This window comes from Hyaena hyaena, unplaced genomic scaffold, assembly GCF_003009895.1.
Source record: "Hyaena hyaena isolate Hyena2069 unplaced genomic scaffold, ASM300989v1 scaffold_5, whole genome shotgun sequence".
Classification (NCBI taxonomy): Eukaryota; Metazoa; Chordata; class Mammalia; order Carnivora; family Hyaenidae; genus Hyaena; species Hyaena hyaena.
The window spans coordinates 4,063,765-4,081,665 of record NW_024080637.1 but is presented as its reverse complement, the minus strand read 5'-3'; the positions used below and the strand labels follow the sequence as shown (position 1 = coordinate 4,081,665).

The following is a 17,901-nucleotide window of genomic DNA, read 5'->3' as shown; positions in this document are numbered from 1 at the left end:
AATTAGCAAGTTCAAAACCCAGGTCTTCAAAGCCCTAATCTGACACAGTCTCTGGAGAAGGCCCAAAGCAGTCCTGTGCACGGCCCAGGAAGGTCCTCAGGTGCCTTTATTGAAACATAAGGGCAGAAGGCGTGTGACTGCATCCTGCCCCACTCTCACAGAGACGGGAATGAAGACTCCTTGCCTAGAGTCCTCTTCACCCTGACACCTGCTTGGCCTCCTCCCTCATCCCTTCTAGTCTGCTCATGCCTCACCTCTGCATGAGCCCCGTCTGACCACAACCTCCATTCACACCGGCTCTCCACATGCACCAAAGCTTCCACACGTCACTCACTATTTTCTTCTGCCTCTACCACTTAGCATTTTCGAATATATTACATAAGTTACTTATTTTTACGTTGTCGCCTGTTTCCACAATAGAAAGGAAGCTCTCTGTGGGCAGGACCTGTGTCTGCTGTGTTCACCGACACATCCCAGGCACCTAGGCCTGGGCCTGGGCAGGCGGGCACTCAGTGAATGTTTGTGGAATGAACACGTCTGTCAGTTTAGGGCCTCAAGTATCCATTACCTGTCCCAGCACATCTCCATGGATCAAACAGTGAGGACAAAACATGGGTATTCTCAACACAGGGAGGTGATATATTTCTCACGGAAAACTGCTATTCTTATTTAAAATGACATACTCTATTACACTATTCCCAAGGAAATTTTAATATCTGAGGGAAGGAAAACTAGTCATCACCATGGTCCCATTTTAGAGATGAGTCAAAAAGATTTGATTGGGAAGCTTATCAATTCAATAAATTTTTGGGTTACTTGCAGACTCTAAATTTTAAGTTAGAATGGCTAACAATCTCTGCTGCCTCTGAAAAGTTCTCACAATGGTTTCTGGGCTCATGGGGAATAACTGTAACTATTTCACAGAAGAGAACGAATTTTTACTTCACTTTGAGTAGCAGCAAGGTTCATGTTCGGTGGCAAGAATTAACTTCTAACACTATATAATTAAAATTATTTATAGAAAAACCGCAAGAAGATTTGTATTTGAAAATATTCAGGCTCTATTTGCCATATCTAATAATGAAATGGAAAGATGAAGCCACCCAGATGTCAAATATGTAGCTAAAGAAAGAAACAAGTCTTTAAAGCTCTCATGTATGTACAGAGCAGAATACCACCTCTGGCCACATTCAAGTATAGTGGCCTGGCTACATGGAATGCCTGTTGCCATGGAAACAAGTTAAGATGTCTGCAATCCCACCAGTTTGTACCTTACCTGCAATACTGTTACTATATATATATATATATATATATATATGTGTGTAGCTAATATATGTATATATGTATATATATATATACTATATATAGTATACATAGATACTAGTACATATGTATATTCAGTTATTATACATATGTGTATATGTGTATATATTTTACGCTGTTGTAAAAGAGGTATATACATTTTAAAGAATGTTTGGAAAACAAGACAAATACTTTCGAAATCACTAAGAGCCCCATCATCCCAATTCACTGTTGGCAGTTTGCCCTGTCCCCTCAGTGTCCCGTATGCATGGAGAACCTCCTGGTTCTGGAATCTCTACCAATGGAGGCAGACACCTGCTATCAATCAGATCTCAAGAGGTGTGTGCAGAGCTCATACCCCTCCACTTTCCTCCTTCTGGCTGAGATGGATAGGAGGAAATGAACTTGTACTGATTTGCATGGCTCTGTGTGCACCGGGCTCCCTAATGCCGTATACTTGAATAACCTAGAATCTTGACCTTTCCAGGTGAAAGGCATCACTGAATTTGTCTACGGCACACTACAGATTTGTGGACACTCCCTCGCCCCCACCAGCAGCCTCTCAGTGTCACCTCGAGAGACTGGCGGCTCCACAGGTGTTCTCACATGATCTGGCAGCTGGTTCATGTCAACCCCTTCTCTTTTTTGGTGAGCGGAGGCCGAAGGAAAGGAAGCAGGCAGAAGACAGCTTACCTGAGGGTACAGCAGCAGTGCCGAAAGGTACAGAACTAAACATGTCTGCACTCGCCGGGAGTGTCTGAGATGAAGACGGGATAAAGGCATCACCTGGAGTTGCAGGAGTCTGTCAGACAGAGAGAGGCAGAGGGTGCATGAGCCTCCCGGGAGCCCTGGTGCAGCGGCCATCAAGGATGGGAAGCAGCAGGTACAGGAAGTAAAGGGCAGAGGATGGGGCAAAAGGAAGCCACGGTCCAAGCCACATATGTGGAGTGCAGACCATGAGATGGTTGTACATACCAACCACAGAACAGGAAAAATGATTCCTACCTTTAGAGCAGCTGTGATAATTCAGTGAGATCATGCATTTAAATCACCCAGTTCCATGCTGAAGCAGCAATAGCAGGTGGTCAGCCAACAGTGGTCAATACCACGGCCCTTTAGTTTGAGCCCTGCCCCTTGGGGGTATTTTCAGGCCATCAAATGATTCCATAACATCTGGCTTTCATCCTTTAGGGGTGGCTAATTTAAAATGACACACACCCACTCAGGACCTACTGTGCGCGCCACGTTTGGGGCTTGTCACTTAATACATGGTAAATAAACAGCTTCAAATGAACAATCAAGCTTAGTAACTCAAGTAGAGACCCTTGTATCCTGGTGCCTTTCCAGAATTCTGCCTGAGTCTTCACATGCAAAGAGAAGTAAACATTTTCAAGAAGATGATAAAAAAAAGCAAACAAACAAACAAACAAACAACAACAACAACAAAAACAGTGCGTAAGGAGCTGCAAACACGCAAGTGCCCAGCATAAGCCAGGCATCCGAGAGGCCTGGTGCATGAGCTGCTGGGTACGGTGAGGTGTGCTAAAATAAACCAAATAAATAAAAGGGGTACTGAAGGTTGCTGAAAGAAAAGTATCAGCCCTCAGGTTTTTAAAGACCATGCCCATTTACGGCAGCCTTTTGCCTACAAAGTATGTCTATTCTAGGCCATGTTATCCTTATTTTTCTTTTCCCCTTGGAATAGACTGGGGCAAGCAATTAATCCTGAAACCACACCAATCAGACAAGGCCATTTTTAGACCAGCAGCCTGGTGGGGAGGAAGGGCATTGTTCTGAGGGTTTTTAAATACCCATTTGGAATGCACTTGGGTTCAGGGCCAGAAACAAAGCCTTGAGCTGCTGTGTTAAGCACTTCTGAACACAATCCACTCCCTGCTCTTTCCCCTATGTGACCCTGGGGGAGTCACATGTCCTCTCTGGGACTCAGTTTGCTCATCTGTAAAATGAAGGGAGGTCAGAAGATCTCTTCAGACCTTTCTAGTTCCGCAGCTTGAGTCTCTAAGTGCCCAAGACGCTGTTGCCCCTGGGACGGAGGAGAGAAGGAGACTGCCTCCCTGGAGACAGGAGCTGCTGTGGGGACTGTCACAGTTGCTTTGGACATCAGGTGTCGGGAGCAACGCAGCTGCGTCTAGAGTCCCAGGCGGCAGCTGTGGGCAGCAGAGTCTTGTGCCATCTGTCCTCAGTCGTGAGGGTACAGCCTCTTCTCTGAGGCGCATCTCGCCAATGAACCATAGTACCATCCCTCCGTCTGCACAACCCCGCAGCACCCAGAGGAGCCGCCCCTTCCCGTGGCTTCCTCTGGTGCAGCTGCGGCCAACTGCTCACTGGGGAGCTGGCGGGAGAGGTTCTGGAGGGGCCAGCTCTGCTCTGTTCTTTGCTATGGACACAGGGTTGCCTTGGGACGCAACCGGCTCTCAAAGCACCCGGATGCTTAGGTTTTCATTCTTTGTTCCTTCTTTTTGCTTTCATATTAGGGCTCCCTGCAATCTCCGTCCACTTGTCAGCAGCGAGACAAGCAATGGGATACACACCCTGACTGAAACCAGAGCTGGGAATCCAAAGTTTCATGAGAAGCTCAGCAAAGCTAGAAGGCAGGTGGGAAGTGGAAGGCGGGGCGGGGGGGGGGGTTGCAGAAAGAAGAGGGAGAGCAGATAAAGGAAGAGACAGGAAAAGGAAGACAGGGCCAGGGGGAGAAGGTGCTTCTTTTACTGGGCTGACCACCCGGCCGTGTGGGCTCAGGGTAGGTGCTGACCCACGCCTCCCTGTGTCTGCATTTCTGCTGGGATTCTCGCCTGTATTCCCAACTAGAGCCAGTGCTCCGTGCAGGCAGGGACCTCAGCCACGGCTGTCTTTCTCCACCACCTAGCAGAACAGCAAGTACCCACAGGGGATCCTGTAATTGCTGACGCACGGTTTCACTGACTTCTCAAAAAAGAAGCATGTATCGTAATTCCTTTAAAAAGCAGCAGAGGAAACTAAGGTTTGGCACTGCTGATTTTCCCAAACCGCACAGTGAGGAAGAATCAGAGCTGAAACCCACCAGCGGCCCTCTTTTACCCAAAGCCCATATTCTCGTCACCGTGCCGCTAGAGAAAGGGAAGGAAAGGGAAGGGTCATAGGGCTGTGCGGCTGTGCATACTTACGGGGGGAGAGGTTATATCAGGAGGGGTGGACATGTCCCCAAAAAGTTCTAGTTGGGTCATAGCCTGGAAAGACAAAAAGGGAATGATATCACCGCAAGGGAAGCCAATGCAGCTGGGTGCTGCTTTAAAATGTTTTTGTGGCTGTTTCTTTCATCACGGCTATAGTCCATCTGTCATTCCAATACCTCATGACCCTAATGACAATGTCTGGGATATGGCCAGAATCAATTCCTGCTTCAGGGTATCTGGCAGTTTATGTGGGCTTAGTTAAGGGGATTCAGGCTTAGCACCTCCCATACCCAGTAACCCCACTTCACGCTGACCTCCCATCAAGTGCAATGCTCTCTCTCTTCTCCAGGAGATAAAGGCAAGAAGGCGGTCCCCTCACTGCTTGTCTTTAACGAGCGCACTCACACGGACAAAGTGCCTTCCATGTGCCAAGTATAGTGAGACATGACTTTATGGCCACTTCTCAGCAAATGTTCCCCAAGACGCTAACCTGAGGGGTACAAATCGTCATCCCCATTTTTACAGATGAGTCAACTGAGTCTCACAGGGGGGACCCCAAGTTCTCCCAGGGCCAGGAGTTGAATTTTCTGCATAAAGAGCATGCAGTCAAATGACAGTCCCTGAAGGAGTCAGTCTTTAGGATAAAAAATGTAGTTGGAAGAAAAGAAAATATATCATTTAATACCAAGAAGGGCATCAAAAACAGCCCAGTATATATACTATTAATCACTGCTAGTAACTCCATCACTGCAGACACTGCATCATCTACATCCCCATCCATCACACAGGAGCATCTGAGCAGCAGGGGAAACCCTTTAAGATATGCGTAGAAATTTATCTGCATACATTTCCAGCTTCAGAGGCCGTAGAGAACCAGGAACCAAAAGGCCTGGCTTAAAGTATATAATCATATGCTTTGTGCAGAACCTGCCCACTGAGGAAAAAACTCTTTTGGCTCATCTCTGGATTTTAAGTGACAGTTAGTGATTCGGGGACCTAAGAATATCACTCAACAGAAAGGACAAGAAGACAGTGCCTGCCTGCCTGCCTGCCTGCAGGAAACTGGGACTTGAATTCTTCTGTAACCAGGCATGGCTAGATTTCTACACTTAGTAAAAAAAAACAAAAACAAAACCAGATTATTCTTTCCTACTGACAAGTAAGTGAGCTCTGGGAAAGGTGCAATATCTGGGGACGTATTCACTTCCAACTTCTGCAATGCCACAGAGCTATAGTACCCTCCTCTGGATGGTGGAGATGATAGTATATCCTTTGCAGATTTATTGACAACACTATTCGCAAGACTTTATCTTTGAAGTCTGTCTAAGCCTGGTTAAAAAGGTACATTGGGGGCACCTGGGTGGCTCAGTCAGTTAAGCATCCCATCAGACTTCAGCTTGGGTCATGGTCTTGCAGTTTGTGGGTTTGAGCCCCGTGTTGGGCTCTGTGCTGACAGCTCAGAGCCTGGAGCCTGCTTCAGATTCTTTGTCTCCCTCTCTTTCTGTTCCTCTCCCACTCATGCGCGCACGCTCTCTCTCTCTCAAAAATAAAGATTAAAAAAAAGTTACAAAATGGTCTTTTTGCTGCAAGCAGCTTAGGTTGGTTAATGTACTTTCAATTCCCCCCTTTAAGCTTTCAGACAGAATGATGGTACTGGGCACACAGTAGGGCCCTACACACGCACTCATCTCCTTCCCAACTACGCAATGCTTTGTTCATACACCCTGAACACCTGTTGGGTGCTGGGAGCTGTGAACAGAATAATGAGAAGTGCCAAGTCCCAGGCTGCAGGCAGCTTGCAGTCTGGTGGATGATCCAGAGAAAATTTCAAGGCAACATGGCAGGGACGGCGACAGAGGTCTCTGCGGGAGATCAGCTAGATTTTGGCAAAGAAGCATAAGGAGGGTTTTCTAAAGGGAACAGACCCCATCTGAATGCTGAAGAAGAGCCATCAGTCGGACAGACAAGAGGAAGAATAATCCAGGCAGGTGAAAGTATATGAGCAGAAAGGAGAGAGGTCTGGGAGGTGCGAGCAGGTGGGCAGCAGAGCAATTTGTATGGAGCGTGAGGGTGGAGAGGCGCAGGGAAGAGGCCAGCAAAGTGGACAGGAAAGGGGTACGGTCGTGGTGGGACCAGACCTGGCTAGATCCTAGATACTTGCTTGTCTTCGGGAAAGAGCCTTTAGCGTATTTACACTATTTTACGTCGCTTGGTGAAACTATGCCAATCTTTACATTCCCTCCCAGATTCATAAAAGGAATACTTCTATTTAATCAATTCAAATGAAGCTTCTGGGCTTCCTTGCAATTGGGACTCTATGCTTTTAAAATGGTCTACAACTATTTTCAGTGGTAGGAAAATAATAAAATGAAGTTAATAATTAAGTCACACAATTTACATTTCAAATGCGTTTGAACTCGTGGCACACTTTAACTAACATCATAAATATAATTTATTGGCTAATTTTCTCCTTAAGCACAACTTTTAAAATAACCTTCATTCTTGAGATATAGACTTTCCTCTTACCAGATGATTTTCACTCAAGGATTAAACGAGAAAAACATGCAGGGGCGTAAAACACAGATTGTTATTTCATTCCATTGGATTTGCTGTTTAAATAGAAACTGGAGTTAATTAAATTTTATAGAAAAGGGGGATTCTTATGGCCATAAAATTAAAAATAATTCTAATAGCCATATGTGATTGAGAATCTGGAATAATAACTGTTTTCACGCCCCCACCACGTCAGCCCTAGTACTTTTATCTATAACCTAACAAACCATGTTCCATCCGATAATATTGTTGTAATTAATCATTTTATGACCTCAAGAGAATTAAAACTAACCATTCATATTTGTAAAACATTTTACTGTTTATAATACATTTTCCAATACATCATCATCATGTTTGATGCTCACTGAACCCCTGTGATGTTGCACTTTACACGTGAGCGGAGACCAAGTGGTGACATGACTCACGTATGATCTAGAAGTTAAAAGAAGCTGGGCTTGACCCACAGGCCACGTAATACCTCGTTTGTCTGTCACTTCACAAGCCCCGGTTAGCATTCCTAGATGATGGGAGTGTGGCCATTATATTCTCTAACAAGAAGCCAGGGTTCCTAAGAGGTCTGCCATGATGGACATCCACCTCAAGGGCTCAACTGGAAGGCCAGCTCAAGATGCTATTCCCCTTCCCATTACCAGCACTTTAGACATCTTCAGGTAGAGATGAGGCTGGCGATGGCAGATCCTGCCTTCTTTAGGTCCCGGATATTTTCCACGGTAAGCAGAGTGATACTGGAAGATGCCAAGCCCAGTGAAGGGGATAAGGATAACTCAGTTATTGAGGAAGCCCCTCGATATCTCCCGTCAGCCAGCTACTCCACAGCCATTCTTTGAAACAAACAAGCTATGGTTTCCAAACAGTATTTAGAGTGCTGTGCCACTGCTGTTTCAAGATGAGTCCCCTGGTCCCTCTTTCAACTAGACGGCTGCAAGCAGACTCCTAGGCCTCTCCTGCACAGAGATTCTGAAAGCGCCATTGATGAAGGCTGAGATGTCCTTGGCTGACCCCCAAAACACATTCTCACAGACACACTCCTTATGTTTTGGCATCAGGAGCTCCTTCATGTAGGAAAAGTATGGAGCCCCTACTGTTCATCAGCTGCTGTACCGAGAGCAGTGCATACGGGCCTGCTCCTGTCCCTACTCTCATGGGCTGGTGGTTTTATGCAAACATGAACCTATAGACAAAATCAGGGCAATGTGACAGAGAAGGCAGACACAGGGTCACAAAAGGAGGGACCACCTCAGGCCCTTTGCACATGCTCTTCCTTTTTCCGAGAACATTCACTGCTTCCCCAATTGCTTTTCTCATCTGTCCTTCAGGACGCAAATTAGAGGATTCTTCTTCTTCTGGGAAGTGCTTCCTAACTCAACTTGCACCCCATCCCACCATCCAGAACAGCTTCTACGAGACTCTTAGGTCAGGGGTTCTCAACCTCAGATGCACCTGGGGAAAATACTGATGGCCGGCTCCTAGAGATTCTGGATTCGTTGAAGAAGAGCCTCGTAACTGGGACTTGAAAAGCTCTCCTGGTGATTCTAATTGACAGCCAAGGTTGAGGAGCCCTGTCCTACAGACCTCCCAAACACCCTATTCTCAGAGAGGGTAACAGTCACTGGCCTGTGTATCAACTAATCTGAACAAACATCGGCAGCAAACCAGTGCCTCCAGTCCAGGGTATACCAAGTGAATCAGAGCCTCGCCTCGCTTCGATCCACGGGGGTGACCTTGCACATCCTGTTTACGTGCCTGGCCCCCCTGGTGGACTCCAGCGGACGAGGCTAACCTGCCCCATCTTTCCCATGCTGGGCCACATCGCACTGTTAACAGCGTGAGCAACTTGAGGACAGAGTCCGTGGCCTCTTGCTCTACTGAACCTCTAGCATCTATCAGAGTTCCTGGGACATGCTGGGAGCTTGAAAAGTATTTGTTGAATAAAAACAAGAAGGTGTTGGTTCCTCTCCGACACACAATCTCAACACACACACACACACACACACACACACACACGTATAAATAGACACATGCTATCTGACCTCATCACGGGGCTCACCAATAATCTGCCTGTGAACAGCAGACTAGACCCCACCGGGGTAGAGCTGGCAGTGCCACTGATGGAGGCTGGATGAGAGTGCGGAAAGTATGAGAATGACCAGGACGACTGTCCTTTAACAAGAGCCCGGAGGCCTTACCTTTGTTGCCTCTAAAATCTCATCAAAGTCCATCGGCAGGTTTCTGTTCTGTAACCACAAGGCATGACTTATGAGCATGAGATGAACAATGGGATGATGATGTGAAATGGTTAGTTAACCAGGCAGGGCCCTCTCATCCTTACCGGGGTGGCCGCAGCAAACCGTTCTTCAAAATCCTCAAATGGATGGCCGTTCTGAAAGCGTAAGGGATGATGAGTGAGGATGAAGAGCATGACACACAGATGGCACGGGTTTATGAATGTAAGGATGACGGCATGGAAGGTCACCCTAGGCGGCAGCCGTTGCCACTGTACTAGGGAAGCCCTCGGGTATGTTCCCAGCAGAAGCAGATGATAAACCACGGGCCTGATTAGGAAATACAAGGGTAAGTTCGTAGGTTTAAAGCCTATCTTCCTGCAATTACAGACATTAGCCAGTCGGCCTCCATGGGGGCAGCAGATAAGAGCATGATGTTTACACTCAAGACTTGGGTTTTACAAATTAAAAAAACTACCATGTGCTTTAGCCAAACTCATAACTCTTTGGAGCAGTCTGTGACCAGCTGGTTTTGTAAGTGCCCTACTGCATGTTGTCCCGTCTGCTTGAAATTCTCTTCTAATCTTTGCAAGCTCTAGGAACCAAGTTCCTCAAGTCCAGCTGGAAGGCCACCTCTTCCATGAAGCTTTCCTTGATCCTCTGAGCTGAAAATCATCAGAGGAATGGGACATCAACTGTGCTTCCTGGAGCAAGGACTGAGCTGTATTTATTCCTGATCCTGGCTGCTCACAGAGGAACTGGCACATAGCCACGCTCAAGAATATAAGAATGAAGGCATTTAAAAAAATGTTTATTTATTTTTGAGACAGAGAGAGAGACAGAGCACAAGCAGGTGAAGGGCAGAGAGAGAGAGAGAGAGAGAGAAGGAGACAGAATCTGAAACAGGCTCCAGGCTCTGAGCTGTCAGCACAGAACCCGATGCAGGGTTTGAACCCATGAACTGCGAGATTATGACCTGAGCTGAAGTCGGACACTTAACCGACTGAGCCACCCAGGTGCCCCTAAGCGTAACTTAGGCATGTTTCCTAAGTAGCTGGCCAGTGACCAAATCTAATCGTTTTGTTAATGTTCTCATTTTATTCTTTGCGATTACTGAGAATTTCACTAAACCACTCCAGACTGCTGCAAAGGCACTCATTTATGTGGCTCAAGTAACTGCAGTGGACACGAGCCCCTCCCATGAGGCTATGGGGCAGGGCTGCAGAGTCACAAGTAACTGTTAAGTCCCTGGAATGACTCCCCCCAGTGGCCTTGTGGTTGGCAGCCTCCCTGGCTTCCCAGAGCCTTCCCCCCGTGAACCCCTTAGCTAAGGTCTCTGTGGAGCTTACCAAAACCCCGTCCTTTGTGGTGTGAATGGACCAATCTGACCTTAGTCCAGGGAGCCCAAAGCACTTCCGTGTGGGTCCTAATAAAGGCATGCATCTTCGGTCCTGCCCTGTTTTCTCTACCTGCCCCCTGCCTTGCTTGACCTTTCCCAAGTGACCTCCTGAGGTGTGCTATGTACCTCCTCCAGGACCTGTGAGTACTAAACTTCTCTGGTACAGTTTGTTTTCATCTTTTGTTGCCCTCTCACCATCTGATACCTTGGTGCTCTGCACACCAAAGTCGCAGTGATAATATGTATTATAGATAATATATATAACATCTATTATTTTATGTTTTTAATCATATTTTGGTCAATATGTATAAGCTAATTACGTTCTGGATGATATACAAGTAGTGTAGTATTAATAGAAACCTGACAATATTAACACTGAAATGGAGTTATTATGCACGAACAGAAAGAGCTGCATCATTTCCCACTTTTGAGGGAAACTGCCTGTTGGCAATGAAGGAGTGGAGAGACCAGCTCCCATAATCACCTCCATCCTGTCTGCAGAAAAGGTGACTGTAACGCCAGGCAGCCCCAGTTACACAGCAGCGGAGCAGGAGACCCAAGGTGGCCGTGCCTACTGTAGCCACCACCAATTCTGTCCTCAATCACCTGCTTCCATTAGGCCCTGGCTTGCCAGAGGTCAACTGTGGCAAGACGAGACGAAGGGCAACCACATCAGATAACCACATAAATTATGATGATGATGATTCTATTTGGCCAGAGGTGGAGAGAGGTAGTGAGACAGTATTAGCCTACGTGATCCTATAATCTATGGTGTGGCCTAAAAAGGTTAAGGTTACGTCGCTACATCCTTTATAAATTCACACTCTTCTAGGGATTTATGGCACAGCCCTTACCAACTAGCTCTGGGTCATAACTTTTAATAAAAACATTTTTTAGTGTCCAAAATCTCATTACATCTGTCCAATATAAAAAAGCAAATGGCTTCAGAGCATGATGGATGAATTAAATAAATTTGAAAAACAGCCTGTGGTAGACGCTCATAAAACCCCCACCATATAATGAAAATGTGTGAGGATAACCAGCACTGGTGTGAGTCCGTCACTTTCCTGGTGACAAAAGAGGTGGCCTTTGGTGAGGTGTGGGGCCGTGGTATGAGGAGGTCGTTTCCATCCATTCAGAAGAAGCTTCGTCTGGGTGTGTGAGCAAAGGCATCTCTCAGGAGTCATGCAGATGTGGACTGAACCCTGGACATGCTACACGTGGGCTGTGTGACCCTGGACAAGTGAGTCGGCCTCAGTTTTCCAATCTTTAAACTGCAGATGATAATGCTAACATTGCCTCAGGTTTATTGAGGGGATTACTTGAGATGTGTGTGTGAGGTCTCGTTTGGTGCTTGGCACATAGTAGATGTTCAATAAATAGTAGCGCTTACTAGAATCTTCTCACCCTGTGTCATTGGAATGCAGAGGCACACTTTTTTTTTAATGTTAGGAAACTACGATTATATGACACTTGGCAAATGAAAGAGGAAGAAGAAAAAATGTTACGGGAGGCCCCTCTTTAGAAAGTACCCCTGTCTGAGAGCACAGACCAGATCCCATGTAAAAGGATGGCCCACACTTCCTGACCCTCGTCCTAAACCCCTCAGTCCATTCTTTTAATTTTTTTTTTTTTTTTTTTTACTGTTTTATTTATTTCTGAGACACTGAGAGAGACAGCATGAGCAGGGGAGGGTCAGAGAGAGAGGGAGATACAGAATCTGAAGCAGGCTCCAGGCTCTGAGCTAGCTGTCAGCACAGAGCTCAATGTGGGGCTTGAACCCACAAACCGTGAGATCATGACCTGAGAGGAAGCCGGATGCTCAACCGACTGAGCTACCCAGGTGCCCCGCCCTCAGTCCATTCTTAATCCTGTCTTCTTCCTTGCATCTCCTTTCTGGCCAGTTTTGCCTGATAATCCCCCTGTCCTTGTCACCACAAGCACCCTCCCGTTGTGATCCTGGCTCAGTCATTCCTTGGACCCCTTTCCTCCCATCTGGGGCAAGCCTCAGGGACACCCAGTGCCTTGCGTCCAGCTGGTGGCGAGACCCTTCCCCCAGAGCACTTCCTTCCTGTTGAGTCTCAGGGCCGGAGTCCATTCCCTCGTTCCCCAACCCCCAGCCTGGCTTACCCACAATTACTATGAGAGTTTTCATTCATTCATCTTCAAGTCTTTTTCCCCCTCGTAGATAACATTTTTCACACTTATGATCATGGCATGCATGAAGCTTTGTATTTTGCCTTTCAAGCTCAATACAACATCACATTTACTGACAACATACACTTACAGTGAGGAGTGAAGAGGCTCTCTTGTGTTGTTTTAAGACAGTTTTAGCCTGAATCTTCATGAAGACACTGAAATAAAGCCTCCATCGGGAGTCTATCTTCCCAGAGTCCCTGTTGGGAGCAGCGGGGACGCTGTTGTCCCATAACTGAGTAAAGTAACTATTAAGACCAGATTCATGTTAATCTTACAGCAACCATGACAGTGGATGAGACGGGACGTGGGTGAACACGTCAAAAAGGATGCACATATAGTTATGGCTGCCAATTCAGAACCCTGTGTGGTTCTCACCCCTGGCTGCACAATGTAATCCTTTAGGGGAGTTTCACCAAACTACTGATGATGTCTGAGCCCCGCCATCAAAGATTTGGATTGTAATGGTCTGGGGTGGGACCCTGGCATCGGTGGGTTCTAAGAGACCCCTGGGTAACTCTAATTTGCAGCCAGACTTGGGAATCACTCTGCTGGGGAATGAACTCTCTACAGGAATAATTAGTGAAAGTCCTAATGGGAAAATGGAAGACATCTTGAATGATTATGTAATTGATTAATTTCTTCAACAAACATTCACTGGGTGCTTCTCACATGCCAAACTCTGGCTAGGCACTGGAGATTCAAAGATGAATAATCCATGGTCCTTGTTCTCCTGAAGCGCAGAGCAAGAATATATGACCATTCTAGTTTGGGAGTGGGGTTAGGAGTGGGACAGGGAGGGTGCAAGGCATCTGGATCTAACCTCAGAACTCAGGCCAAAGCTGCAAAAGACTGAATTCAATTATCCAGTTAGAAAGCTCAAGAGAAATAGATTAACCTAAGTGATTTGTAACTGCACCAAAGCGAGTACTATTAAGGCACCTCGTGATTCCAGGCATTTGAATGCATGTACCTTTTCCTGGTGAGTGATCTAACAAGGAAGACACATGCTAATGGAGACTAATTCCTGCTGTGTATCTAGGAATTTAGCTTTTTATCACGTTTAGCCAAGAGTAAAACAGCTGTTTTCCTACTTCCTGGCAGAGAGAGAGATGAAAATAAACAAACAAACAAATAAAACCCTGTTTGGCAAATGAAGAACAAAGAAGGGGTGGAGGTGCAGCTGAGATGGGGAATGGAAAATCTGATGTTAGTAAATGATTTCTCCCAAGAGCAACAATGTCCCAGAGAACTTTCTGTGTGATGGAAAGTGCTATGTCTGCAATGGAGCCTGTAGCTCCATGTGGTTATTGAGCACTTTAAATACAGCTATTATGACTGATGAACTGAGTCTTAAAATTTTATTTATTTTTAATTAATTTCAATTTAAATAGCCAGATGTAGCTAATGGCTATTGTATTTACAGTTCAGATAGCTTTCTTTATATAAATATGTATGTTATTTATTTAAATTTATTTATTCTTGAGAGAAAGAGTATACACTGCAAGCAGGAGAGGGCCAGAGAGAGAGGGAAAGAGAATCCCAAGCAGGCTCCACACTGTCAGTGTAGAGCCCAGCTCGGAGCTCAATCCCATGAACCATGAGATCATGACCTGACCTGAAGCCAAGAGTCAGACACTTAAAGGACTGAGCCATCCAGGCATCCCAGGGAATACATATTTAAAAAGACAATTTTTGGATGACTGAGAACTTTCTAAATCCTCAACATATTGCTTCCTTATATAGTCTCTTCTGTTCTTTTAAAGAATATCCTACGTTTGTACTGACTGAAAAGATTCTATTGGAGAACTGAATTCTTTGCACTGTCTAGATGGTACCATGAAAACAAATGCATTTTGCACAAATAGCAGCCTTCTTTTGGTGTAAAGGACTTTTTCATTGACTGAGCTGGATATTTGTGGGTTTTTTTTTTTTTTAAGAAATTAAGATTCATGTTTCAAGAGGAAATCCATGAAGGTTCATTATTACAAGAGCATGGAGTCCCATTTAATGCCCAGATTTTCCAGGCCTTTCGAGATTTGGGGCCCAAAGGTCTTTGGGACCCAATGTCTTAATCTAATAGAGGAATTGTGCTGCTTTGAGGATATGTTTCTGTAATGACCAAAAAGTTACCTGTAGTTACTCAAAGTTGGGGCTCATTTTAGCAGGGAATGGCTCTCCTTTCCACAGCTACCATTTTAGGAGGTTCCCACAGGTTGTCTGGAAGGTTAGAGGGGCAGGGGAATGCTTAGACCTTACAATGAAAGTTATATCTTCCCTGAAAGTGTCTCCAAGGGTAATATATTTGTAAATCTTTGGACAATGAAATGTTTACATCTGGCTTCCTAGAAATTAAGTTGGTCTTTGAAACACCCTTCCCTGCCCCTACTTCTTTTTACTGTGGCAGGAACACTTAGTGTAAGATCTACCTTCTTAACAAGTTCTAGAGTGTACAATACAGTACTTTTAACTACTGGCACAATGCAGGCTCTAGAACTTAGATGTCTTGTAACTAAAACTTACACCAGTTGAATAGCAACTCCCCACTTTCCCCTGTCCCCAGACCCTTGTGACTGCCATTCTACCCTCGGCCTCTATGTGTTTGGCCATTTTATAGACCTCAGATAAGTGGCATCATGCAGCATTTGTCCTTTGTGATTGGCTTATTTCACTTAGCATAATGTCCTCAAGGTTCAGCCAACTTGCCACATATGGAAGCATGTCCTTCCTTGTTAAGGCTGAAAAATCGTCCATTGCATGCGTGTACCACCTTGTCTTCATCCAACCATTCTCAGTGGACATTCAGTTTGAAGTGGACCGACTATGTAAGGAGAAAGTCAGCATGGGGGCTGGAGGTGAAAGGCATTTGCTAGTGCTTTATTCAGGTGGCATGAGAAAGCTGGACCCCCTGGAAGGTCAGGGCACTAAGCTGACCTGACCAGGCTATTGTGGACAAGCAGCTGGGGCTCCAGAATCTGACTCTGGACTCTTGAGTTTCCCACCTTTAACCTAATGTCAAGAGAACCCATCTGCTTGCATTTGAAAATAATAGATACTTCTAGGGTGAGAAGTTTGATGTTTTTAGGCCAAGGCAGCATGGGGAAAATGAATGAGGGATGTCTGAAACAGCAGCTTTCAGTTCAAACTGCTGCCTTCATCACTGGCATTTCCTTGAATACATTCCTCCCTCACTCCAAACCTCAGTTTTCTCTTTGAAAAATAGGCCAGTGTAGGCTTGCTGAGAGGAGGAAGCACCAAGAAGGTTGATGTATATGAATAAAATTAGCGCAGTAACTGGCAGAGTAAAATCTCAATGGATGTCAGTTCCCTTTCCACAACTACAGAAAGGGAAGGAAGGATGGGAGCGAGGGAGGAAGGGAAGAAGAGTGAAAGGGAGAGGGACAAGGAGGAGGGAGAGTGGAGGGAGGGAGAGATGGAAAGGGAGGGGAAGGAAAGAGATGAAGAGAAGGAAAGGAGGGAAGAGGACCGAGGGAGGGAGAAGGAGGAAAGAAGGAAGGAAGCAAGCAAGCAAGGGAGGAAAACCATAGGATACCTGCTTGGTAGGCGACAGGTTCCTGGCCATTGCACAGGTTTGGTAACACTGATCCTGGGAAGGGACAACGTCACCTGGAAGAGCTGAAGGTGTGACATGGCCTTCCTGGGGCAGACACAGCCCGAGCGGGCTCATGCTCCAGCACCGTTCCCTCAGTGTTAACACTGGTGAGGCTGGACCATTCTGGGCGTCAGCCCCATCCTTCATCCCTTATATCCCAATACTGCATGCCCTTCTCTTCTCTCCTTCTCTATCTCTATTTCAGGATTCATGTGGCAACACCATAGTTTCATGCCCAGATTTTCAAAAACATAACCATTATTTTCTGGAGAAAATGCAGAAGGCAGGTGGCACAAGTTGTAGGCTGTGGGTGGATTATGCAGTAAGATACTCAGAGCTAAGTAAGCCTGATCTCAGTGACAGTCATGATGGGTAAGGGACAAGGATGTCATTCCTACAAAGTGGCAGGTGCAGTGTCTGGAGTGCAGTGGCGGTGCCAGTGGTGTCTTTCGTAGACTGTGATAACCAGTCACTAGGTCACCTCACATCTATTTATTGAGCAGTTATGAAAGGACACAGTCCTTGACCTTATATCATCCAAAGAAGATGGAAAAGAAAGCAGACAATTATCCAAAGATAATTATGGGGGAATATGGGACACACGAAGCCTTCAGTATATAGTGCTTGGTTCACAGTAACGATCTGGTTCATGCCAGTTGCTGCTACCACTGTTGCCTTTATTATGAAACACAGAGCATCCAACCCAATCTTCAGGAGCTAGGGAAACTGGAGGCAGCAGACATTTTGAGATGGAGGCAGTAGTGGTATTGGGGATTTGATGGTATCAGTGATCATAAAGAGAGAGATGATGGTACAGCTATTTGTATGGTGATAGCCAAAACGGGGCTGGTGATGGGCATTAGGAAGAAACACCGAAAACACCATCCTGGCCATTAAGTTTCCGCAGGAGCTCTGTGATGATCTCATGATTTTACATTTGTAGAAGTTTCCTGGTCTCGACCCAGGACCTCATCCCAAAGCTCTAATATTTGACAAGGAGAATTTTAGAACGTGGAGTTCCCTTTCTCGTTTTAGCTCCTTTGTTGGGCTGCAAGATGGCTTTAGTACTTGAGTGCTTTGTCAGGAGAGCAAACACACCTGCCTAGGTCTAGATGCACAGAGAAAACTGAAAACCAAAGGGGAACAATTTCCCAAAGCTTGTAATTACTTGTTTTTAATGATCTCTTCCTTTATTGCATCTCCTTTTAAAAATCTATGCTTCTAGTTCTACATTAGCAAAAACTCGAGGATTTTTCAAAACTCCTAACAAGATTTGGCATCAGTTCAGTACTTTGAAAAGGGAGTGAATTAGAATCACAGTAATGTGAAATTGGCTCCTGTCAGCAAGATGACAGGATCTCAACACGCGAGTGGGGAGGAGGTCAGGGGACCTTCTCCGAGAGTCAGTCATCTCCTGCTTTG

The 17,901-nt window shown here is 45.8% G+C and overlaps 1 protein-coding gene across 1 annotated transcript in view; it reads right to left on the bottom strand.

The window, feature by feature from the left end:
- The window catches only part of DAB1 (DAB adaptor protein 1), a 282,513-nt gene that overhangs the window by 23,734 nt on the left and 240,878 nt on the right, over positions 1-17,901 (bottom strand). Inside the window, exons 9-12 of the mRNA XM_039238907.1 lie at positions 9,379-9,429; positions 9,236-9,283; positions 4,467-4,529; positions 1,996-2,104 (exon numbers count right to left, since the gene is read on the bottom strand). Coding sequence (XP_039094838.1) covers positions 1,996-2,104; positions 4,467-4,529; positions 9,236-9,283; positions 9,379-9,429 — 271 coding nt within the window. The remainder of the gene's footprint in view (positions 1-1,995; positions 2,105-4,466; positions 4,530-9,235; positions 9,284-9,378; positions 9,430-17,901) is intronic.